This window comes from Colletotrichum truncatum (genome assembly GCF_014235925.2).
Source record: "Colletotrichum truncatum strain CMES1059 chromosome Unknown Contig_0001, whole genome shotgun sequence".
In the NCBI taxonomy this organism is placed as follows: Eukaryota; Fungi; Ascomycota; class Sordariomycetes; order Glomerellales; family Glomerellaceae; genus Colletotrichum; species Colletotrichum truncatum.
In genome coordinates, this window is record NW_027222398.1 from 2,785,286 (window position 1) to 2,810,033 (window position 24,748).

Consider the following 24,748-nt stretch of genomic DNA (forward strand, 5'->3'; position numbering starts at 1 on the left):
CTGTTCACCGAATTCTCAAAAACCTCATTACATAATCCTTTCCTTCTTTCGTAGCTCACTTTCCAACACCATTTGCCATCTCCTGGACAACATTTCTCTTCGTCTTCGGATCACCCTCCAAGCTAGCTGCCAAGGGTCACGTCGGTCGATCACCAATGACAGAAACGAACTGATTACCACTAGTCTTGTCCTGATACCCCAGGATTCGAAATGAAACAAGAAAACGAAGAGACAACTATAGAGGATGAGCAGACTTTGACCAGCCTGGGGCCAACACACCTGCCCCAAATGGAAGAGGCTAAGCGTTCTCAGCGCCATGCTAACGTCTACGATGCTGTTGCAGGCAAACAACCCCATTGCCCGTTCTTTATGCTTCACTGGAGTCGCTAACACTGCTCAGGGAGAATCACATATGAAGCAAACTTGAGCTCCGCTGTTAACCATGAGAAGGCGCCGTCCACGGAGTCTAGACCGCCGAGGATAAGCAGCCATTCGGTTCGCACCACTGCGTTGGCGCCGGAAGAGGTGCTCTTCCGCCGAAAGGCTGCGCCTGGGCGCTTTGCTGAGTTCGATGTTTACATGGCACATGAACGGAATCTACCAGATGGCGGCCGCGGATCCCTGCCAGATGCTGACCTTCTCAAAGCCGTACACTCTTATGCAAGCCACTTTTACTCTACTCTCGGCGGACAGCAGCGCAATGCATCCTACCATGTTGGCGCTCGAAACATTGACGAAAGAAGCATGGATGAAACCGCTCTACTTGCTTTTGGCATTCTAATCGAGGAGGCTGGCAGAGAGGTCCTGGGTAACAGGGGAGATATGGTCTTCACAGAGGGTCTAGACGTTCCCGCAGATGCCAACTCGCCGCCAGAAATCCGCCCTAGTATTGACAATGGTTCAAGCCAATCTCGTCCTGGAAATCAAATGCGAGTCCCAATGTCAGTTGGTTTCACCGATATTGGCTCGTGGAAGAGACCCTCAAAGAGACGGAAAATGACCGACCCTGACAACATCTAATATCCCGCAGGATCGCAACCTGCCCGACCTGTTGGCTCTAATGCATCATGCCATGCCCTTGTAATCGACCCGTTTGTCGGGCCTTTGGCTGTTGGTAGATGTTGCCAACTACCCGGAAAAACATGCCAGGCAATCTAGGATGGTCAAGCTGCCAACGCCGCCTGGTGGAACCCTCGTCATGGTGTACTGTTCAGTACCCTGACTTCAGTCAATTCATGTGAACCGAAGTCATGTTTGCTACTCATTATTAGAGTAGCAAGCGTTAAGTCTTGAGCGCTCAACGGACTTGCACATCTTGTTTCCATGGCTCAACTAACCGACGAGGGCCGGACTCAGCCGGCCAGGCCCATAAACTTGCCTAACCTGAACAGTAGCCTGCCAAACTCGTCTTCTTGGCACTTTGGGCTCTGACCTTTTCTGCCAACATACTTCGAGTTAATGGTAAACCATTCAACCACTCACTCCAACTCTGTTCTAGTCATCTGCTAAGTTACGGTCATTCCATTCTCTGGCACCATTCAAAAGACGTTTTTCGGCATTGTTTGCCGCCGTCCATTCTGTAATACACATGGGGGAACGGCATGAGAATCAGACTGGCCAAAGGTCTCTGGCGATCCCTCTCTCATACAGAAGCCATGACAGGAAAGAATGACCTTGTCACGCAAACGACATGCAGGTTCGAGTCGAATCCAGAAGAATGTTTGCTGGTTACAAGCTACTGTCCCACCCCAACTGTTTGTACGATAATCACAGATGGCTTCAAATGCTGCCAGCCGTGCTCTCATCCCTTCGTCCATTTATTTAAGCGGCTAAACGAATGAAGACATCTCTTAACGCGGGCCACTCTGTTCAACCCCTCATCGGCTCGTGGACGATACCATATCTCGGCCCTGAGAAGAAAAGTGACTGAAGGAACAATATCATGTTACACAAGCAAGTGTCAGCTAGTGGAGATGATTCGCACAATGCATACCTTAATCGCCCGGGTTGACCGAATATCCACCGAAGCTACATATTCTAATTGAGTCTCGTACGGACTCTGATTTCTACTCCACCAATATGACGAGGGTTGCGTAAAGCCCCTGTAGCGAGCACCGACATGTCAACGGGTTTCATTGACAACCAACTCACCGGTGACTGGATCGGGAAAAGTCTCCGAAGCGACAGGATCATCTACTTACTGCTGCCAGCATTGAATCTTCAAATTGTCAAGTATCTTGAAGATTGAGACCATGTCTTCGCGACAGTCTAGCCCAGTATACCAAGAATGATGCTTAAATTAGATAGTAAACCTTACGCTGCCTCAATTCTTTTCAGATTTTGCCCCGACGTCAAAGGCCGGCCCCCGATGGTAATGGAGGTCTTTTTATGCTTTTCAACCAAAAGACTGTGAAATATCCCGGCGCGACAGTACGATCAAACACAGCAAAGACAAAGGGAACGATAACGTAGTTCACGGAAACACAGTTCAGGCAACCTATTTTTGGTATTACCAGCATGCGACTTTAGGCTGCGGTAACTATTAGTGGCCTGCAAAAAAAAGAGTCGCAGGATGACGTTTGTTTCTGAGCGATACCTGCTCCGTCCCGTATCATTCTCGTTGTAGGCCGCTATCGTCTGCTCCTACATATGTTTTTGGGGGGCTGGTGGTACTCGAAGTCGATCTCGATTTGGTCCGGCATTATTGGGCTGCAATTACGTTTCGAGCTGAGGGATGGATACAGACCGTTCGATGACACGTATGGGATGTTTCCAAGCGACAGCCATCCAAACCGGTCGTCGCGCATGCTCATCAGTCCCCAGTAGGCCCTCCTGGAGGCCGACTTGGAGAAGGAACCTGAAATGGCTGTTGGCCAGCCAGAAAGCTGCCAGCGGCTAGCCTACTTTTCGATGTCTCTGGCACAAAAGCCTTTGGACCACGTTAGGTTTTCATGATGTCGGCTTCGGTAAACAGGCAAGCTCTGGTGCAAATCCAATAATCAGCGCCGATTAAGCGTGAGTAGCCGGTATTCGACATGAAAGAACTGCGACCTGGTACCACCGGAAACTCGGCTCAACATCGAGACCCAGAGTGTGTGGAACACTTAATCGCCGAACAATCTTAGTAGTTTACAAACCATTGAACGAGACTTCTTTTTGCCTTGCCTGGCCCGCCAGGATGTACTAAAAGAGGAAAACTTGCCTTCTGCGGTGGCGCCAAAGTTAGCGGAGATACCTAGGGCCTCACTTTAGCACAAGGCATCGTACAGTTAGTTGCTCACGAAAATTGGGAGCACTGTTGTTGGGCATCGAGATCAACATTTGACGACCCTGCGACGAAAGTTTGTTCAAGTATGTGTGAGTGAATTATGGCCCGCATTGACCACTGTTCCCTATTGAAGAGTTCTCACATACACAACCCATGGGCCAATTGATGGCATTGTTTACCCCTTATTCGAGGAACAAGCCAGCTTTTTGGTTTGATGATCCTTGGGGGCCACGCGATTTGCAAGGGGTGGTTACACAGTTTCGGTGCACTTTTTGTCACGTGATCAGCAATGCAACGATACACAGGTGTTTGTAGCTCTCGCCAACGCCAAAGCAGTCGGTGCCCTGCACGTCGCGGGGTTATAACTAGATTTGGAACACGGCAAAGGTTGGGAAGGAAAAATCTACCAGCAGAAGAAGGGCCAGTCGAACCGCCGCAGAGATGTGGTTGATCTCCAAGTCCTAGACAGCGATTATTGGCGACAGACTCAAAGCCTTCAAGCCATCGTGCGACATGAGAAGAACAGCTGTACCCAACACCCAACTACAATGAATCGAACTGTGCCAAGACAACATATTGAGTGTTTTTGTCTAGGAAACGAAAACCGGTTGTGCGCAATCATCGCAAGGTCAGCACCGCGATCCATTGCAGGGTAGTCGTTCTGGAATCGTCTAGCGTTTGCGGCCATTTGAACCAGCCAGCTCAGACACCAAATCCTCTCAAGCGTCGTAGATCATCGTATACCCAGTCCGCTTGATCCAAGGCTCTGAAGGGCCCACGGCGGCCTCACAGTCGTATAATATACGCTAATCATTACGCATATTTCTTACTACTACTTGCTCGTTCGTTGTTGATCTTCACCTTGTCTACAGCCAGTACCAATGGCCGAGGTTGAGCTCATCTCTCTATGACAACGGCCAGTTTCACCTCCTGGCTAAACGACCACACTGTCCGAGTACCCTGCGAGTCTAACGGTGTTCCAACCTTCTAAAGCCCTCGGCGCCAAATCTAAGAAGTCCTTACCCAACTCCAGAGAAAGATAAGGCATTCAATTGGATGCTGTCCTGGGGCGTCCTAGAACAGGACCTAAAGGGGATGGGAGACATGGAGCTCCTTGTCGTCGTGACCAGATTTTGACCTCTTAGCTTAAGGTCAAAAACTTCTTTCAACCGATGCGCCACTTCCACGTGGCACTTGGTGCGAATTCTAAGCAATGGTTGTCCATTGATTGGGGACACCATTAAGAGCCAGCTGGATACTGGAGTACCATGTAGTAGCCCTGATACAGCTTGGAACAATCGACGCAAGTCCTAATGACTGCATACCAAAAATAATGGTCAAGAAGCCTGCTCTAACCATTGTCTTTCATCAGACACAGGAATTTTGGATGGTTATTCAAATCTCTGGCGGGCCACTTCGTAGGCTTGCGCGAACCTGAACAAACGTATTCTATTGACCGATTATGACGAGTAATATTGGTCTTTGGGGCTCGGTGTGACGGGAATGACCTGATCAAATGCGGAGACTAAGGAGGGATCAAGCTTGGATGATGACCGAGCCTCTTACACCGCCAGCTGAGCCGATTCATCCAAGTCAGGCTGGTCCACCCAGGCCAACCCTTGTTTTTTTCACTGACTAAAGCATCCAAGGTTTGTGGGGTGCTTCCAAGCCACTGCCCTCGAGATTCCAGAACAAGACGCTCAGCACTCCGCAATCAGTTCAAAGATTCTGAGAACTGACAGCGGCGTAGTATGATAGGCGGAGCTGCATCACATTTTTCTCTGAGCAATCTGGCACCGTGGGATTGGAATCTGTACCTGCCTATTATTGGGCGCATATTTTAGGATCGTCGAGAGACCACTTCGTAAGTAGCCTGTCCTACCAAACCTTTAGTGCTTCGGAGTCTGAGGATCTTGAATGGGACGCAGTGCCGGTACACAGGACGAGATATCAAATCAACGGACTAGACCGTGCAGCGGTGGCATCTTGCGGGATTAACATCGCATCCTTTAGTCGCACGAATTCTCTACTGGAATCGCCAGAAGTGGTTAATTTGCAACGCTAGACGGGCGTTGAACTCTGTGGCACCGCTGCCGAGTCCTCCCAAAGGTCCCGAAGGCCCTGGTAAACCTTCGTCCCCAGTCGCGCCGTGCCAATTTCCGGATCTCCATCATTTCCTCGGAATGCTTCTTTAAGTAGTCAATGTGGTCACTTTCAGGCAACAAATCGGCCCAAACATGAACAAGTTCGAAAGGACCAACCAATATTCACATTTTCCTCACGAGGCGGAAATGTCATACCAGGATGTGATATTATAAACCCTACGCTTCTGGACAGATACTCATTGACTACACACGGAGCATGCTTGTTCGGGGGCAAGTAGCCATGGAGCCATGGAGCCAACCCATAAAGGACAAACTCTGGTTATCAGTCACACTGTTGAAGGCGGACCCTGTCAATCTAACAACTAGATATGTTCCCCGCATTGCATAGGCGATGGAAGATACTTGACCCTTTCGCCGATATTGTACTTCAGTCATCAGCTGAATCGTCAGTCTAGGTTCTGAGATGACGTTTAGGAGCAAATTCCGCGGAGGTGGCCGAACAATCCGACTCACTATCCCGAGAAAGTACGTTTGTGGAAGTCTATGCGACGGATATTGGATGTTGCATTTGCCAACGAGCTGGCCCGAGTGTGCTCTGTCTGCCCGCCGTTAAATGTGGAAGGCATCAACATTCGGTCTCGTGACGTTGCCCTCGCTGGGCGCTCGGATGCTGTCTAAGGACCCTGTGCCACACATTTCCTACTTGATGTGCGGCTTATCAAGCTGCTGCTTCGTTGATGATGCACATCTTTCTGCAGCTGCGGACACGGACGCTGGGAGCAGTCGGCAGGGCCGTATTTACAGGGAATAGCCTAGTACATGCAACCCCCGAGTCAAAGTCACGCCATTGCAACACTGCCGGAATTGTTCATCTAGTATCGTGGTTGCTATTTGGTATCGTGTTCCACAGCATCAACTCGGGGCGATTTAAGGCTGACGGTTTACGATATTGATAAATGAACATGTTGAAGATTGGGCCGAAATTTCAAACACGACTATTGGCTGAAAGTAGCCCATCTGCGCCCCAGAACCTTCACTGGCGATCAATACCAGTAAGCGTACGGAGTCTGACGGCTGAGTTGGACCACATTCGTAATGGCGGCAGAACACGGCTGTACTTTTTGGCATAGCGTCGTCTTCCGGGCAACTTCTGGAGACGGCAGTTGTTTGTGTAACCCCTGAGTCCACCTGAGTCCGCAATCTTTTCTACCAAACTGATCAAAACACCGAGTGCTCATTGTTGCCAGAGCGCGGGGCAGCCCACTTGGATGATGTCGCACTGCGCGGGCAAACCCAAAGGCGGAAGACGAATTCTTGATGGACATTTACGCAAGTAACAACACCATGGCCCACCGATGGACCCCCTTCCGCGGATCTCCACGAACCTTAGTTCAGCCCGGCGGTCGGCAAAAGGCGGTGACTGAGTTTGAGGCCGACGAGAAGGCCAGGTATAGAGCAACTAACGTACACTGTGAGAAGAATGTGGGCAAGCGGGGCAGGATACCATTCGGGCATGAATGATGCAACAAACTTGACGTATGTTCCGACTGTAGAGTTGATGCACAAGTTGCGTTATCTGCCAGCGTGTAGAGATACTGCCGGGTTGTGGATATTTTGGTGGTCAACAGTACAGCGAGTACTAACTAGTACATGGATGAGGGCGGAACATCTCAGCAGAACCGGAAGAGCTCTCTCTGCCCAGGTCTAATTAAGTTTTGCGACAATTTAGGGCCCGTCTTGACAAACCGGACCACGCGGGCGGAGTGTTCCCCGGTGGCCTGCCCGCTCAACCGCGGGGTTTAAGTTAAGACGGAGCCTTGAGGCGTGAGATAACGGGTTGAACTAAGTGGCGTCAGAGTGCACACATCTTAGTGAAAAAACACCGCTAGGGACGACGAGACGTTCAAACAATTCATGTCAACGCTCAAGAGTCCTGTGCTCGCCTGGAGATTATCTCGGTCATGATGATATCCTATGATTGGTTACAAGGAAATGCTGGTGAAGTCACTAACATGCATGAGCGGGCGTGGCCCTCATGTTGTTACAGCATTTCATGTTCTACATCGTGGGCCTCTGCTCATTAACACCACCCGTGGCGCTTTGTGAGAGGCTGCCTCTGCCAGGGGTAGCATTCATCTTCATTTTCTAGAGACTGTGGTCGGGCGTTGATTACGACGACATGGCTATCGTGGGCAATTCCATTACTCCCTGGCAAACCGTTCTGGATGCCGACGTCGTTTTCAGGGAAGAAGCTTGGTAAGAGCGTTGCGGCCGGAGTCGACGGGCGTATGACAAGGTCTTGTAACGACGAAGGGTAGTATGAAATTGGCTGATACAGAGTGGTTGACAGGCGAAGACGCGCTTGTGGTTTTTCGGCATCGGCAAGATGTGACCCAAGGTAGAGGCGGCCGTATCTACGGGAGAGACGCTCCGGAGAGGTGTACCATCTCATCCCGTACAGTCACCGGTCAGCACACTCGTCGACATCCACCTAGCCTCGTCCGCTCACCCAGCCTCTAAGACTGCAGGGCGGCGATGTGCGGTCACGTTGACCTCAGCAGAATCCCAATGGCTAGGCGGGGCAGGGATTCTCCCTCGGCACCACCCCTCTCAGTTGCGCTCGGGCTTTGCTCGGCAGCCTTTGACCCGTTTTCGAAGGGTTTGAAAGCGTGGTTTTTTTTTTTTCTTTCTTCTCATATTGCTCTCTCCCCTGTCCAAGTGACGAGCTTCTGACCAACAGGCAATACGTGTCGGTACCTGGAGAAGAATGGGTTGCAGGACAGGCTAGGGACGATTGGATAGGCAATGCGGGCCATGTGTCGCATCACCCATCGGCACTCATACTTCTGTCGCGCGCAGGTATCTCGCGTTATCTGTCTTTGCAGGAAAGGGCCCGATGAGCTGTCAATTTTCTGAACATTTCTGACCGCTAGATTAGACTTAGATGCGGCGCATCACTGATGCTGGAACGGCCGGCCTGAAGTATCTTTGCAGCCGCGTGTTTGAGTTTGGGGCGGGAGTCATCGGAATATATGACGCACTCCTTGAGCACCGACGACGCCTCGATTATCATTGTTGCACGCGTTACACAGTACCCTTGAGATGATGGCGCAGTACCTGGAGATGGCGACATCATTGTAGCATGGCTACCTCTCAGTCAAAGTCGCCCCACGTAACTTTGGTTCCAACCATACCAAAACACAGACTAGACGCAATGTTGCCGGAGACGAACAGACCTTTGAGTAGCACGAATGCTCTGTTTAACCAAGTGCGCAGCAAACGGCCGTATCTTTCAACCACGTGCCGTCACCATGCCGGTGCTCCCGAGTCCGAATCGGGGACGGCCATGGCTGCCGGGGGCGCAAAAAGACTTTCTGCTCCCCATGTTCATTGCGGCGCTTTAGTATTTGAGACCCCAGCAGGCTCCTTCGTTCAGGTCAACGGTGAGAGGAACAATGGTGTGAAGGGGTACGGAGTACGGATATGAGAGTAGAAGTCCTTCATTTTGGCAACGAGGTGGTCGCCGACCCCTCAGGATTGAATCCGTCAGCTGGCGGACTCCGAGACAGCCCTCTCTTCTGGGAGTAACAGTGCAGCATTGACGCTTATTGGAAGTGCGGGCCGACCTCAAAGGGTTGTGTGAAGGGGGGGGGGCCGGTGTAGGGGGGGAAAAAAAGAAAGAAAATTTCAAACGTCGTGGACAAAATCCACGCATGGAGAGGGCCCACAGTGATGAAATCCTTTGCGCCGAGTGGCAGACAGCGCGGCCAGTTTGATGAAGACGACGAAAGGACAAACTGGAGACTGAGTGGGTTGGTGTAGCGAATGGGACAGGATCGTACACTGGCATACACAGCAAAACCCGGAGCTTGTTTCCCACGGTACAGGCGACTAGATGCTCGGCCGGCAGTCAAGGTACCGTGTACGACTCGGGACCCGGGCGTTGCGGCGCGAGTCACGCTGCAGTAGCTCGACTTGGCAAGTACCAGTTACGCGGGATAGGCGTCGAACAACTCGAGCACTTGAAAATGAGAGGGGCTGGCAGTTGTGGTGGCCGAAAGGTCTTTCATACCGATACATCTAGAGCAATAGTGCTTGCCAGCAGAAGACCTACCCCCAAAAAAAGAAGAACATAAGGTAGCAGCAGTATTAACAAACAGCAACAACAGGTGATTGGATAAGTGGCCAACAACGGTGGTCTCTCCGTTGCATACCGAAAGGGGGAGGGAGACCTCCAGAAGCTCCCCCTCATCCGTCTCAGAGGTCGTTACCAGAAGAGGTTTGGAGCTGGCGACGAGGCCAGAAACGAGCGAGACTTAGGCCTCGGACTCAAACAGATCAAGTCAGCAGACCAAGGCACAGGCATGGCGCTCCAGGAAAAGAGATCAGTCAGCAGAGGGCGGACGAACGAGCGAGCGAGCGCACAGAAAGCGGGAAAGCCAGCCTAGGACGGCAAACATTCTCCTTCGGATACGCCCATGGTGAACTGAAATACGCCTCCCGCTTGGACGCTTCTTCCCCGACCTTTGGACAGCATTCATCTAGCACTTTCATTCACTTGGCCTCGATACTCGCCGCCAGCTTCTTTCTCTGCTCTGGTCATTCTGCTGTCTGTTTTCCACGTCCGTCTATCTGTCAGTCAGTCAGTCTCGGGTGCCCCTCACCACCATTTCGGCAACTAAACCACCACTTACAGGCAGTCATCCTTGCTCCCTTGCTTCTCGCACGCGGCCTTAGCAAGCAGCTCCTGTTCGCCCATCTCCCCATCAGCCCCAGCAACTCCGTGCCGTGGCTACCCACCACCACAAGCCACCACCAGCATCCTACTCCCCCCCAAGAGGAAGAGAGGCTGCTGTCAGCTTTCTCTTTTCCTCGTCGCACGCCCCCTTTGCCCCTCGCCTAGCACACACACCCGCCTCCTTCCCTTCCCCTCCTCATCCCATCTCATCCCACATCTCAGTTCCCTCAGACCGTCCAAGGCACCCTGGTCAGCGAGCAAAGTCCTCGGAGCGCCGAGTCCCCCAAACAGTACTTTCCAGGTACCGGTCCGTTGGAGCGGCGCATACCTGCCTGCTTCTCCAGTTTGCCTGTCGGCCTCGAATTCCCTTGCCAAGTCGCAGGGCTTATCCCTCTCTGGCTTTCCCTCAACGAGGAATATGGCCTGTACTGTAGCGGTTGCGGTTGCGATGATACTGCGCAGCAGAGACAGCTTGATACCCCTTGGTTCCCTACGCGTCATTGCCAATGATACAGGCACGACTCCAGCTTTCAGCTGCGTACCGGAGTATTCCGTCACATAATCAACCAAGAACGCACACCTTCGTACTCTTTTTATTTTTGTTATAGTTTTATTTTATTTTATTATGACTGATTCCATTTGTTCTTATTTCTTTCAAGTCGACAGGGTCTGTCAAGCTCACAATTGCCCATTCGATTCACCGTCACTCCGCAGCTTCTTGGACCTCTGACTATAATGGCCATCAGGAAGAGGGGGCTCTCACCTCTGTAAAATCGGGTCGTTTGTACATGTAAATGAATGTCCCTGGCGTACCAAGTCAACTAGGCAAAATAACAATTCTACGCCAACTTCGCATGTCGAGTTAACAGGGCGAGGGGCGGCTGAGGAGCGCAAGTCGCGAGCTGCCAGGTACTGCCGAACCGCCGCAAACCCCGTCTTGTCATGTCGAGCCTAGTTATAGTTTGCAGCCGAGAGGAGATAGTTTGCGCAGCGGCGGTCAACCGGACACTGACTGAGTCGGATACTTGGGGTACTTATCGAACGGTCTACATTCGTTTGCCCCCCCTCTCGGGACATGGCATCAGACGTCACAGGCGTGAAGGGTGAGAGAAATCTATCCTAGGCTCTTTCAAAAATGTACCACACATTTCACCGCAAGGGGCGGCAAGTTCTCGTCCACCCAATCTGGCGGTATGAGTTTTAGCAGAGCTAGGCCATTGAAAGGAAAGACAAGAGATGGAGGGGGGAAAAGAGCCCCAGAAAAGCGGAACCTCGTTCATTCCTTTGCTCGGGCTTGATGGAAAGCAAATTTCCTTCTCGAATCTGGTGACCACCAAACCCCAGCCAGCGGTCTGGCATGGAGCATGACCTAGAATCCCGTCCGTCAGGTTCGCCCATCCATGAGTCCCCTCTTCCGACTTCTCTCCGGACGGCGCGTCCCGCTCTGGTGGCATGGCCTCAAGAGACCGCTGGGCGCTGCTGGCTGCAGCGCATTAACCAGATCAGCCGCGGAAGCGGTGTCGACGTCGCGGAGAGGGGGGAATGCTTGAGTCGGGCTACTTGCCGGTCACCGCCTATCCTTGACTTGTGGCCAATAAGTTGGATACGGCGGCGGGTACTATGTATACGCATGTCCAAGCATGTGCAAGAGAGCTGGGCCGACACCGTTTACACTCGACAAAGTGTACTATAGTGAGTGTTATGAGGTCGTTGATCACTTTCCCTCTCACTCACCTCCTTTCGCCTTTTCACTCACTCATCGTTCAGCAGTACGGACGGCACTGCACAACACAAACGTGGAGGAGGAGTGGCCGTGCCGTACCCGTACCGTACCGTACCGGCGGTCTCGCTACTTTGTACCATGCCATGTTCTGTACATATGCGTGTACATGGGGATTCGAGTTCTAGCGCAGGCCGGCAAGACCACCTACTTACATACCTACACCAACCTACACACATTCATTATACTAGTACACACGCAAGACACATACCCCAACCTCGCCAGGAACGCACGCACTTCTTTTGGCTGGTACTCGTCCAGGGCGGCGCGTGGTGGGAGAAACGGCGGAGCAGTGTTACTTATTAAAGACACACCCCCCTTGTCCTCCAGCGCAAGGGAAGGGAAGAAGAAAAAAAAAAAAGAAAAGAAAAAGAAGAGCAGCTCCACGATTGCTGTCCCCCCTCGTTCGCCCACGAAGATCCCTCGTCTAGTCACAATTCCCAGATTGTCGCCGCCGCTCTCTTTTTCTTTTTTTCCTTATTTTGTTTTTTTCCTTCCTCGTCTATTCCCACCACCACCATTCTGAACTATACCACCACGCCGCGCAGTTCAGCACACCACCCTGGCCCGTTTCCCAAGACCCCTGTGCCCTGCTAGCTTTCTGAGACTTTTCGACTTGGCAGGGTCGATTGGACTCTTAGGATAGAAACCGCCTCTCTCTTTTTTTATTTTTTATTTTTTATTTTTTGTTCCTCTCTCGCTCTTTTGGTCTTCACGCCCTCTCTGGTTGTCTCCCTCTGGCCTGGCTGGTTTGGCTCTCAGGGTCTCTCAACTGCCTTCTCTCCCCCCCCGGCCAGTACTCTCGTGTTCTCAACCCCTGGATCTAGGTACTTGAAGATACGCCGCCATCACTCCCACCGCCTTCAGTACGTCGTGGCAGTTTCTGCCTTTGTTCGCACACCCTTCCTGCAAAGTCATCGGTGGGCGTGGTTGTACATGCTGCGTACCAAATCCATACCAATACACAAGCAGACCCATACCCATCATACCCAGTCTCATAGACCCGTACCCATACCTACCTTGCCTTAGTCTTCGCCTTAGTATCTTATCCCGACACCTCCACTAGGGACGGACGTTGTACCGCTTGTCCACTCGTGCTCTGTGCGGCGGCAAGGTATATGGCAGCCAGGACAGCATCACTCTCTGTCGCCGCCGTTTAGTTTCTGACGTTTTTCGACCTTTTTTATTTTATTTTATTTTATTTTTTCCTACCCCTTCGAAAGCCTCCCCACCTGGCTCCCACCTCACCCCCGTCACGTCAAGAAAAAAAGTCAAGGCAACACCAAGAGAGGTCCGCGACGAAGATTCGGGAGAACAAAAATAGGGAAGCTCCATCTCTGCCCAACGCGCGCTGATCCCACCCTCTTCTGCCGTACCGAACCCTTTGGGCATCCGGGCGCATTCTCAGAAAGTGGGAAATCCCGTCTTTCCAAGTTTCAAGAACCACACAGCCGGGAACATCTCTCAAACGAGGCCTCGAAAGCTCGTCCGTCGCGCGCGCCGCCGCCTCCGCATCCACCGTCTCCTCCTCGTTCTCGAGTCCCTCCCAACGTCGGATACGCATAGCATACGCAGGCATACGCATAATCTGTACGGATACCTTTCCTGCGTTCACTACCTTTTCCCCCCTCCCCAACGATACACATCCCGACACCCCGTCCTGTCCTGTCCGACATTCACACCGACTTGCCTTTCTTCGACGTATCCATAACCTTCATACGTTGTAGCCACGCCATAGGACCACCGCCCCATGCTTTCATCCAAACACTAAAGGTCCAATTGTTGCCCCCCCAGACCTACGCTCCCCGTCCGGCTTCTCACAGGCTGCTTGCTTGATTGATTGTCCGCTTGCCGGCCTCACTTGCTTAACCCCTTCATCCCTCCCCCCTCTGATCCCCGGCTACTGCTCCCGTCGCGTTGTCTTGCGTTGCGTTGCGCCGCTACTCAGACAGAAACTGAACCCCAAGCATAGCATAGCATTCGAACCGTGTGGATTGTACCGCACCCTACCGGCCCGGCCTGGTTGGTCTCTCGTACCTTGCCCTTCGTTGCCCATAGCTTTTCCATGGCCGCCACCTTCTCCTCCTCGGACCTGGCCTGACCCTTTTTTTCTCGCTTCGTCTCTTGTTTTTCATAAGCATTGTACGCATGTACATATATAACAAGCATGGATCCGGGGCAGCCTGATAGCAAGCGCCCCCGTCTCTCGACTACCAACTCGTGGTCACCAACCGGCGCACCACAACATCAACTCCCGCCTCTTCACCCTCCGTCGTCTCTTCCTCCGACGCCTCACCAGGCTCATCAGCCTCATCACTCGGCACCGCCTGTGCCTTCTTATCACCACCAACATCAACACCCGCACCAGCAGCAGCAGCAGCAGCAGCAGCAGCCGCAGCCGCCGCCGCCGCCGCCATATCCACCTCGCTCTGCCGAACCTCATCACTCTCCTCACCCGGCTCAGCACCACCCCGACGAGCGACGGCATCATGACCCAGAACCTCCTTACGCGCCGATGCAGGACCACTACCGACACCCGCCCTCACCTGCTCACCCTTCATACAGCCCGTTCCACCACCGAGACCCCGGCGGCGTAAAGAGAGAACCCCACGAAGAGAACCTGTCCCACCCCCGGCGGCCACACTCGACAGGAGGCGCACCCTCTGACAGCCTGCCGCCACCAGGCCCTCATCCGCCGCCGCACTCGGCGCCCCCTCCTCCTCCTGTTCCTCCATATACCGACGACCGACGACCGCCGCCGCCGCACATGAGCTACGACAACGCGCCGCCGCAGATGCCTTCCACGCCGGGGGCCTACAGGGGCAGCTATCCTCCGCCACCGATCCCTCAGCAGCCCCAGCAGCAATACGAGCAGCCTCCGTATCACGCTCAGCCCGCCTCGGAGGGGATCTATAACATTTCTTATGCCTCAACCCAGAAGAGAAAGGCAACACGAGCATCTCAGGTGCGACAACGTCAAAAAGTGTTGGTGTTTTGCCTCTCAGTATGCGCTAACCCGTGTCTTAGGCTTGCGATAGTTGTCGGCAGCTCAAGGCTAAGTGCGACGAAACAAAGCCATGCAAGAGTTGTCGGGAAAAGGGCGTGGAATGCAAATACCGTGACCCCGTTCCAAAAGCGTTAGTGCATACATTCCGCCTATACTCTTTTGCCTTACTGACTCTGTCGGGAATAGGATCGATAAGTCGCAAACCGACATCCTGGAGGGAATCATGGATCTCAAGGCTTTCATGGAGAAGAAGTTTGAATCATGGGAACGAAGGCTCCAGACCCTGGAGAATGCACCGACATCCAAGCATGTCAAGCTCGAGGCAGACACATCAGCATCGACGCCGTCCCCGCCACGAGCAAAGTCGCACCCCTCCCCCGAAAACCACTACCAACACCCCCAGGACCGTGGACAACCCGAGGAAATGGGACCCATGGCTGTTGGCGAGACCGACTTGGCCCCCCCAATGCCGACCGAGGTGATGGACGACGACCTGGTTCCGGGACCGGCTGTCGCCCCCGGTGCGCCATCGATTCCTGCCAACCACACCACTCCACAAGGCTATCTGTTGCAATGGCCGGCAATTAAAGCGCTCACCCGCAAGGCTCTGCAGGATAATGGTGTGAAGTACGTCGAGGACTTCCCCATTGGTCGCGAAGAAAGGCGAGGGCTGCTGCGGCTCTTTGGTCGCGGTGAGGGTAACGGTCACATCTTTGGATACAGTTCTTCGGCCATGCCGGTTGAAACATACGGGTCTGTTGATTCCACCGACGACAACTTTGGGGAACCAGTTGCCTCTCCCTCGCCAGGTGAGGCCTGGGGCCAGGTGGGAAGTCTCAGCCCGCCGAACCTAGGGTACAGCAGTAGCACGCTCACGGCGGAAGGTCACCCGGATTACAGCGAGGAGAAGGTCTGGTCGTACGTGAAGAGTTTCGAGGACCACATTCTAATTATGCACCCCATCATCATGCCGAGCGACCTGGCAACGCTTGTCAAGCGCTTTCTGGAAAATGTCGCTCTGGGAGATCGGAAGAGCAAGCCTCAACAACCCCCAGGTGTTGCCAAGTTCGTCCCATCATTACACGCCGAGATGTCAAACAAGCGAAAGCGCTCTCCCAGTGGTGATCAGTCGGAAGACCCCACCCAAACCCCTCGAAGGCAAGGCAGGCCTCATAGGACCATTGAAACTGCTCTTGTTCTGATCGTGATGGCGCTGGGCAAGATTTGCCAGCACAAGGGAAAGATTCCGGACCCTGTCGCGGATTGGGTTGATAATTCGCAAAACTCGCCGATGAACCGGAACGGTTATCCTTCTTCCCCCGGGCCGAGTGGACAGGCGTCTCCCCCATCTTACTCCACTCATTCTCAGTCTTCGGGACTGCCTTCCCCGAAGGAGCAGAACAACGGCATCCCAGGCCGGCGAGGATCTCTACAAGGAGCCGGTTCAAAGAACGGAGGCCAATCTTTGCGACGCAACTACGACTTTATCCCGGGTCTGGAGTACATGGCCGTCGCATCCGACATCTTGGGCCAACATCGTTCAGGGTACACGCTGAAGCACGCTCAGACGTTCATCTTTGCTGGACTTTACTACGGCCAGCTTGGACGAGTCTTCGAGAGTCATACGTACTTCCTCGATGCCGACCGATCCCTTTATACAATCATGCGCCGGTAAGTAGTGTTCGAATCGGGATAGAATGAGGTTGCTGACAGAAGTGGCATACAGCGATCTGGACCGTTTCAAGAAACAGGTAGACGCAGTTGAGACGGGGCACCCGGCGCCGCCCCTGTCGAGACGCGATAACATCGTGCTCCTCACCTACTGGACGTGTCTCCAGCTGGAAAGGTATGCAGGTCATTGTGACTCTCGTCTCTCAGACAAGCTAACCGTATATCAGTGATATCCTTGCCGAACTCAGTCTTCCGCCCTCAACCGTGCTCAGCTACGAGCACGCGTTGCCTTGGCCGAACACGACCACGATGGAGAAGGAGTTCCCGGACAGTGTCTGGAAGAACTACCTGGCGCAGTTGTACCTGCGTAAGACGCTAAATCAGCTGCACACAACCCTGTACTCTCCCAGCGACAAAGATACCCCGCCGATGGAGAAGCTGCAGACCGCCCTGGGCCTGGAAAGGACACTGAGATCTCTCGAATGGACGCAGGAAGAGCTTCGCTTCTCTGAGGACGACCCCCCGGCTCCTACCCTCATGCAGGCTAGGCTACGAGCCAAGTACTGGGGCACCCAGACCATCATTTACAGGCCCATGATCAAGATGATCCTCGACATCACCGAGAAGCTGCGACAGCAGTCCGAAGGTGCCACGCCAAACTCCGATACCACCAGCGGGCTAGGACTGTTTGCTCAAAACGACGCTACAACGTTCATCGGGCACGGTATCGGAGGTTACAACGACCTCTCGGAGGATGTCATTGCATATGCCCGACGAGGCATCCGAGCCCTGATGAAGAGTACTGAAGCTTTCCACAACGTGGACAGCGAACGACTTCTCGTGACGAACATCTTCGGCACAGCCCATGCGTAAGTAACTCATCTCATGTGAGACGCCCAGAAACAAAGACTAACCAGGCCACAGGCAATGGGGAAATCTCCTGATTCTAGCTGCCGCGTATCGGGACCCATTCCTGCACCAATTCGTCGACGGTGTACACCTCAAAACCTTGTTTGCCCGCACGATCAAGATGTTAAGCATGCATGCCCACGCAACCAGCGCATTGATGGTGGACAAGAAAATCCTCGAGAGCATCGAGGGCGAACTCTTCCGCCACGGCTTCGATGACCCAAGGACGACCAGCAGCTTCTCCAGCACAGCAAGCATGAACGGACCTACGCTTCCTCCGCCCCCACCCCCGCCACCGACGCACCAAGGACCCATGTCAATGGCATACGCCATGGAACCCAACCGCAGCGCGCACAACTCTCCTAGCCAGGGACATCGTATTCTGAACCACGGAGTAAATCACAACCAGAATCACGGCCATCATTACCAGGGACAGCCGACTACGATGTAGAGTGGGGTAAAACGAATACGACAACTGGAAGGACTTGGAATGTCTTGCGTAAGCGAGCGACACAGGAAAACACAGGGGTTTCGAGGCTGGCAAAAATCATATTGGGCGGTAGGCTAGCAAATGTGTATGAAGAAGGGGGATTGATGGGGGAGGAGCTGATGAGCGGGCCGGAGTCGTTTCCGACCACCACTTCTTTATACCCAACATCGTCATCCATGAACCGGCGTTTTGCGAATTCGATTCATTTCTCGTACCTACTTTACCGCTCCGCACTATTACGATACGATACACTGGCGTCGCCAGACCCTTTGAACCTCGAGCGAAATTCATCCACGTGGTCGCGGCTACTTTTACCCGTACATTTATCATGCGGATTTCGAGCGTCACCACGAGCGGAGGTCAACAGCGGCGGCCACGGCCCGAAGAGCTAATATTCAAAAAAGGAAAAACCCAAAACTCGAACAAAAAAAAGTCATCTTGCGATATTTGTCACAACGAACAACGAGGGGAACTGGTAGCATTGGGAAAGGGGGGAGGGGAGGAGGTGGTTTTTGGGATGGCGAAGGCTCTGCATTGTCGTTACTAGACGACATCTTTGGGATCTGCAGGCTCCGGGAAAGGGAACACGGGGTCGGTTGGGATGAAAGATGCATATAAAAGACGGGCTTCATGAGTTGAGGGTTCGCGCCCTCCCTCCCTCTGGTTCTTGGGTGTTTTTTTGATGGTTTTTTTTTCTTTTATTTCACACAGCTTTCTTGGCCGCTTCTCCCAAAAACAAAAAAACCTTCATCCCCCCCCTCTCTCCCTCCCTAACACAACACGACAGCATCCGTTTTCATGTCATTTTCTGGTACTAGCCGCATCATGCATCTCGGAGAACTGGGTTTCGCGTGCTTTTTTTCTATTGGTCTTGATTTCTATTTTTTTTACCAGTTGGAAGGATCTATTCGACCACGAGCTTTTTTGTGTTTTTTTGTTTGTTTGTTTCCTCATCTTTTTTTCCAAACTTTCGGTATCCTATTTTCGTTTTGGGGGATTCATCATCATACCATCAATCTCATATCTCACCATTACGTTGGTTGGGATTTAGTGGAGGAGATACCATGAGGCGGAATTGCCTATATTCCTCTTTTTGTTTTTTCTTCTTCTCTCTTATCGAATAACAGTTGAACCATTACGACGTGTTGTGTCCCTTTTTTATGCTTCGTGTGAGTGAGCGAATGAATATGCCGTTTGAGGGTAGCAGTGAATGTGATGGAGGGATTCTGAGGAGATATTGCTGTGATGGGGCGACTGACTGGACGGTAAATGTATGTGTGTCTGAGACCAGGCGGACACAACGGGTTGCATTATACTATTTATTTATACTATTTATTTTCTTTCTTTCTACACTGGTGTGGATATTGTCCAATGTTACGCGTGGGGGGAGGTAAAATAAAGTTGCTGTCAGTTGTGCAGATGTGCTTGTGGCTACGTGTACGTGTTTTTACGATTGGTGTCATTTCGGAATGTATCTATATCTATATACACAGAAAAAAAAGAATAAGATGAAATTCCATTCATAAAAAAAACGCATGAAGTTCAATTTTGGTTTTTGGTTTTTTGAGTGTGAGTGTGTGTCTGTGATTTACGTCTAATTCGGAATCTGAATCTGAACCTGACTCTGGCTCTATTTCCCTCTCTCTCTCTCTCTTTCTCTCTCGCTCCCTGCCTCCCTCTTGTCTAACGATAAGCAAAATTGCATTGGCAGAAACGAAAGGTGAAACTGATCATCGCATCCCACACGCCAATACGCCCCAACCAAGACCTGTTATTCATAATGCCAAATCCCCCTCCCCCACGCCCCCCCAAGAACGCCACGAATCGCTTCCCTCCTTATCTTGCCTCACAACAAAACGACAGCCAGACTGATCCAGCCATCCGGGTACGCAGCCTCTCTCATGAGGTCCTCGAGAGGAGCAGAGAAGGGCACGGAACTACCGTGGAGCACGACGGTGGCGAGCACAGGATCGCGACTGGAAGGGAACAACGTGGGAATGTGAGCGCGGAGCGCTTGGCCGAGGGTCTGCTTGGTGTTGCGGGTGCCCGCGACGATGGGAGATACGAGGGTCTGGAGGACCTTGAATGCGCCTGCGGCCTCGGGCGGCGCTGCTGTCTGAGTGGGTGGCAGCGGCTGTTGCGGCGAGGCTGGGATCGGTGATGGAGAGGCTGGCGGTTTCGGAGAGGCGGCGGCGGCGGCGGCGGTAGGCGCAGGTGACAACGATGATGAAGATGACCCCGTGGGCGGCGGGGAGGAGGGAATGTAGACCCTCAGAGGGACGTGGCGTAAGGGGGTCGGGGCGTTGAGGAGGATGGCGTTGATCTTTGAGAAGGAGGCGTAGTCGTTGTCTTGGACGGCGTGCCAAAGGGTTGAGGTATCTGCTTTTGATAGAGACATTATACGCTTCGCGTTGCCGTAGCGTACAAAATCGGCCTTTTTTTCGTTACAAACATGGGTAAGTGGTTAGTAAGTGCGTCTATTGTTTGACAAGTGAACTTCTATTTTTTTTTTTTTCTTTTCGCCAGATGAGGATATGTGGCGGTTTGAAAAGGAAAACCCCAGTGTGTCAAGACATGGGGCGTCGTCCTCCTCTCGGGAGACATCAATGCCGTGGGCGGCGTAAGTCACACACTCTTCTTTCTCCGCCTCCCCGCCCCCAAGATTTCGGAACGCGAGTGAAGGGAACGAAAGACACTGGAGTAAACGAGGCAAGCGAAATTGAGGAAGAGAGACATTTGGCGGTAATCCAGGCTAAGAAAAAAAAAAAAGCATTGAAACTCACTTCTTTGACGCAGTTTAGAAAGGTGTCGCCAATGTCCCAGCTATCACCATCGCTGACGGTGAGACGCCAAGGGAGAGATGGTTGATAAAGATCGACTAGGAGCCCCAGAGGCAGGTTCCGGAGGAGGAGATCCTCATGGTGAAAGGCGGATACGGGGGTGCGGAAGAAGGCGGAACACCGGGGGACGAGGAAGGCAAGGTAGGAGAAGCGCGGGAGAGAGGTAATGAGAGGGGTGTTTGGGCTTGAGGGGTGGATTATGTGGAGAGGGATTTGGGCGTTCCAGAGGGCCTGGGGAATTGATTCCATGCTGGAAGGGAGATGAGATGTGATTATATGTGAGAATGACGGTGAGATTGTAGTTTTTGTGAGGCTGATAGTTAGAGGAGGGGGGATCTTGATGGGGTTGTGAGACGTCAGTAACGAGAGCGGTCAGAAGGACATTGTGAGATTGTCGTTTTGACGATGCTCAAACCGGGTTGGCTCTTGGAGTCTACGGCGTTTCATAAAAATATAAGTATAAAAAAAAACACCAGTTGACAAGGCTGACGATATGAAATGAAGACTGACTGCTAAGGGGCTACTCTACAGCGATCGACAAGTGACGTTGCGGAGTGCGGTTGCGCCGGGGTAAGGCTGAGGTTTCCGGTGCGGACTCGGAAGGAGGAGGGGAGGGGGTGGGGGGGTTTGCCTGCCCAGTGCGGACGAAACAAAGCCCCCCCCCCCCGCCTACCTATTTCGCTGGTCGCAGGTGCTACCGCTGCTGTGATATTACATAAGCCGTCTTTCCCGTTACAGCTACCCGGGTCAACCCTCCCTGACTTGGTCTAGGCACCCAACCCAGGGGGACCTGTCCACCCCCCAAGCTCATTAGAGCCTAAGCTAGAGAGTTGCCTGAAGCTCTCTAAAGGGAGCTTGTCCCCTACCCCCCTTCTATCCCCGTGCCACCCAACTTCAGGTCCATGTGGCCGGGGGTTTTTATTTTATTTTACTGACAGCGGCTTCTCCCTCCCACTAAGGCAAACACCAAAACCACCGGGGGCCCTTGGGCGTGGAGCAATCTTCTCTGAGAAAATCATACAAAATGCATGGATTGTTACGTTGCTTGACTGACTGACTGGTTTCACTGCCTTATTCTAGGCACATCTTCCAGGCTCAACACTTCCATCTGCTGACCATGAAACCTGACACCACTCTAACCTGGTATGGCCTGCCTACACCTAGGTCAGACACCGACCGAGACACCCTCATCCATGACTCCTTCAAGCTTCTCACGGCAACATGGCTACTCCGTATTCTGACGGCATAATCACGGCGGCATCTTCTCCAAAGACACACGCCCCGTCACATTGAAGAGTTTGCCCGACCTGCTCGAGGCAACCTGGTCGCTTTTACCGCCTACATAATATTGAATTTACAAGGCGTCTTTCGTCTTCCGTATCCAACGCGCATTGCATCGCATCGAAGACGTCCTATCTTCAACATACTTACGTATCTCCGGAGCCCTGAGGATCTGGGCCCTCGAATAATGGACCAGGCATATCGATGAGGCGGGCGAGGACCGCTTTGCTCCTTTCTATCCCAGGGCGTCTCGCCGCTTGCTGCATCACGCATGCCAGAGAGGGATATGTCGTGGCCGTAGAGATGCACATGACCCAGCTGATCCGCCCGCTTTGCCTACGACACGTCGTCAAACCGTCGAATCGTCGCGCGCTGACATGCTTTCGCCGTCACCTAGACGGTCCTTTCCCGCGTTCTTATTTGCTCTGCCATTCACACAAAAAAGGCACTCAGTCACCACACACACACACTTCCTCTTGTCACACAAACGCACGCATCTGTACACACACGCCCCCTCACCTTAGCCCGGGCCGATACAACGCAGCATGCGCAAGAGGCCAAGTGAGTACAATACACCACCAGGAAAAGCAAGTATACGCCGCGTGCCACGCTGTGGCTCCGAAACAATCGACCAAGTAGTGGGCTACACGGCAACGCCTCAATGCAGAGCCCAGATAGAGGCGGCCCCCCAGCAGTCTCTACCAACCAACACTCAACAACAGGGCACAATCTCCGCAGACACGCCCCCCGACGAGCGAAAGAGAAAAAAGAAAGAAAGTAAATACTCCGCCTCGGCTACTGCTTCTCAGGAACAAATCCTCCATATCTTTGCTTTTTCTTCATAATTCTTCCCACAGTCTTGGATTCGAGTCCATGCGTCTGTTAAAGTCAAGTCGTTACCATTATGGGGTCGACTTAGACGAGGTCTATCCACCTAAAAACATACCACCAACCAAGCATCCCGTTTGAGCACGAGGTTTTAATCCCACCAAAGGATACTACGCATGGGCCGACATCAATATTGCTGTTGCACAGGTTGCAAGGATCATCTGCGCAGGTTACGGAGACAGCACCAGGCTCGACTGCAGTATCTCACATTTACCATCTCGGCGGCCAACCCACCATGGCCTCAGATGCGCGTCAAATCAATGCCTGAAGGTAGCAACAGGATTCAAAAGAAAACCACGCAGCTCCCAACCGAGATATATGGACCTCTCCCAATCTCGTTTCCAGTTTCGCGAAGAGAATGCCTTATTGGCGCGCCCTGTGCCACCCTGAACCTGATGCAGCTCACTAATCGGTAATCGAGACCACGCTATCAGATTCCCTCAGATTACCAACAAACCCACCCCTGTCAGCGTTGAGCTTCTTGCTGCTAACAAGCAACATCGATCAAGGTGCTTCCCTGCGGTTATAGCAAGAGGCGTACTGGCCTTTTGCTTTTTCTCGTCTCGCTGGGTGCTGATATATCTGGCATGTCATGTCCGACCCCCTACTTTTGTCACTTCTCATTCTTGACAGGACAGCTCAAACGAGATGGCTGCGCAGCACACCGCAGCAGCACGCATGCGCTGCGACCTTCTTCTTCCTCCTTGCGACCCTTGTGGCCACCCCCAAAGTACTCCCCAAGTCGAGTGACTTGTCGACAACTTTGCGTGACTTGCGTCGACCGAAAGCTGGTTCGCTCTGCAAGCCTGGTTCATTACATGCGTCGCCAAGGGCCAAATCACCTACACCACTACACCTCGGTTCTCTGTCAGCCATAGACAGACCCCTGTCGGTACAGCTCTCATCTTTTACACACGCCCCTTTGGGCTGGCTACATAGCACTACCCCTGCCAATTCCTCCTTATCACTTTCCCATCACCTTACGTTTTTTTCCCCATACTTGCCCACGATGGCTGCAAAACGTCGGAAATCTGAAAATCGCGACGCACACCCTTCCCATGAAAATCATCTTACCGCCTCAAGGGTTCCTCGAGCACTAGAATGGCCCTTCCCGCGCCGCTGTCCGTCCCTTTCGACCCCGATTAAGCCTAGACTACCTTCCCACGACACCCTTCCCGCATCCGCGCCCTGCGTCGAGTCAACCTCCCAGCCCTCCGTCCCGCCCGTCATCCCAGTCTTTAATGACACCGTCCGTCCGTACAGAGAAGCCCTTACTTTGCCCCCCCGAGCAAGCCCCCAGGCATAGCAAGCAAGCCACCTCCATCCCCAGAGCTACGCTACCGCTACCTACCACTACCACTACCACTACCCGTCATCCCAGCAGAGGACGCTCAAGACAATTCCATGGCACCGGGTCCTCCCTTTGGCTACCTTCCGAGACTGAGGTTCGAGATCTTCGTTGTCCCTGGATCGTGACACGCCACTGCGTGCGACAGAACGCCAGCATCACACAAAAACGCCTCTCCCACCCGCCGCAAATTTCAAATTTCTCTCTCAGCTGTGATCATGTCCCGATTACTGAACTAACAGAACACCCAGCTAGCACATGAGTATGGCGCGGTCTAGGACGACGCCGGCCCGGCCACGAATGGCGTTTGCTTTGCTTACCACACTGGAATACAGAAACGTTCCCGGCCTTGCCTCGCCCTGCCTTGCCGCCACTGTTGCCATCCTATCAGCTTGCCGGCCGTACACCACCTCAAGTCACACT

The 24,748-nt window shown here is 52.9% G+C and overlaps 3 protein-coding genes across 3 annotated transcripts; 2 read left to right on the forward strand and 1 right to left on the reverse strand.

Annotated features, from left to right (window-relative positions):
- Positions 1–210: 210 nt before the first annotated feature.
- On the forward strand, positions 211–1,020 carry CTRU02_200722 (uncharacterized protein; the record flags this gene model as incomplete). The annotated part of the gene is made up of 2 exons (XM_070203735.1): positions 211–343; positions 401–1,020. The coding sequence occupies 2 exons, from the start codon at positions 211–213 to the stop codon at positions 1,018–1,020; spliced, it is 753 nt and encodes a 250-aa protein (XP_070062317.1).
- A 13,038-nt stretch (positions 1,021–14,058) lies between these two features.
- Positions 14,059–17,929, forward strand: CTRU02_200723 (C6 zinc finger domain-containing protein; the record flags this gene model as incomplete). The annotated part of the gene is made up of 6 exons (XM_036718732.1): positions 14,059–14,856; positions 14,919–15,028; positions 15,085–16,569; positions 16,625–16,744; positions 16,797–17,438; positions 17,494–17,929. The coding sequence occupies 6 exons, from the start codon at positions 14,059–14,061 to the stop codon at positions 17,927–17,929; spliced, it is 3,591 nt and encodes a 1,196-aa protein (XP_036589732.1).
- Positions 17,930–19,814: 1,885 nt separating this feature from the next.
- Positions 19,815–21,057, reverse strand: CTRU02_200724 (autophagy protein Apg5; the record flags this gene model as incomplete). The annotated part of the gene is made up of 2 exons (XM_036718733.1): positions 19,815–20,402; positions 20,752–21,057. 2 exons carry the CDS (start codon positions 21,055–21,057, stop codon positions 19,815–19,817), a joined length of 894 nt encoding a protein of 297 aa, XP_036589733.1.
- Positions 21,058–24,748: the final 3,691 nt, after the last annotated feature.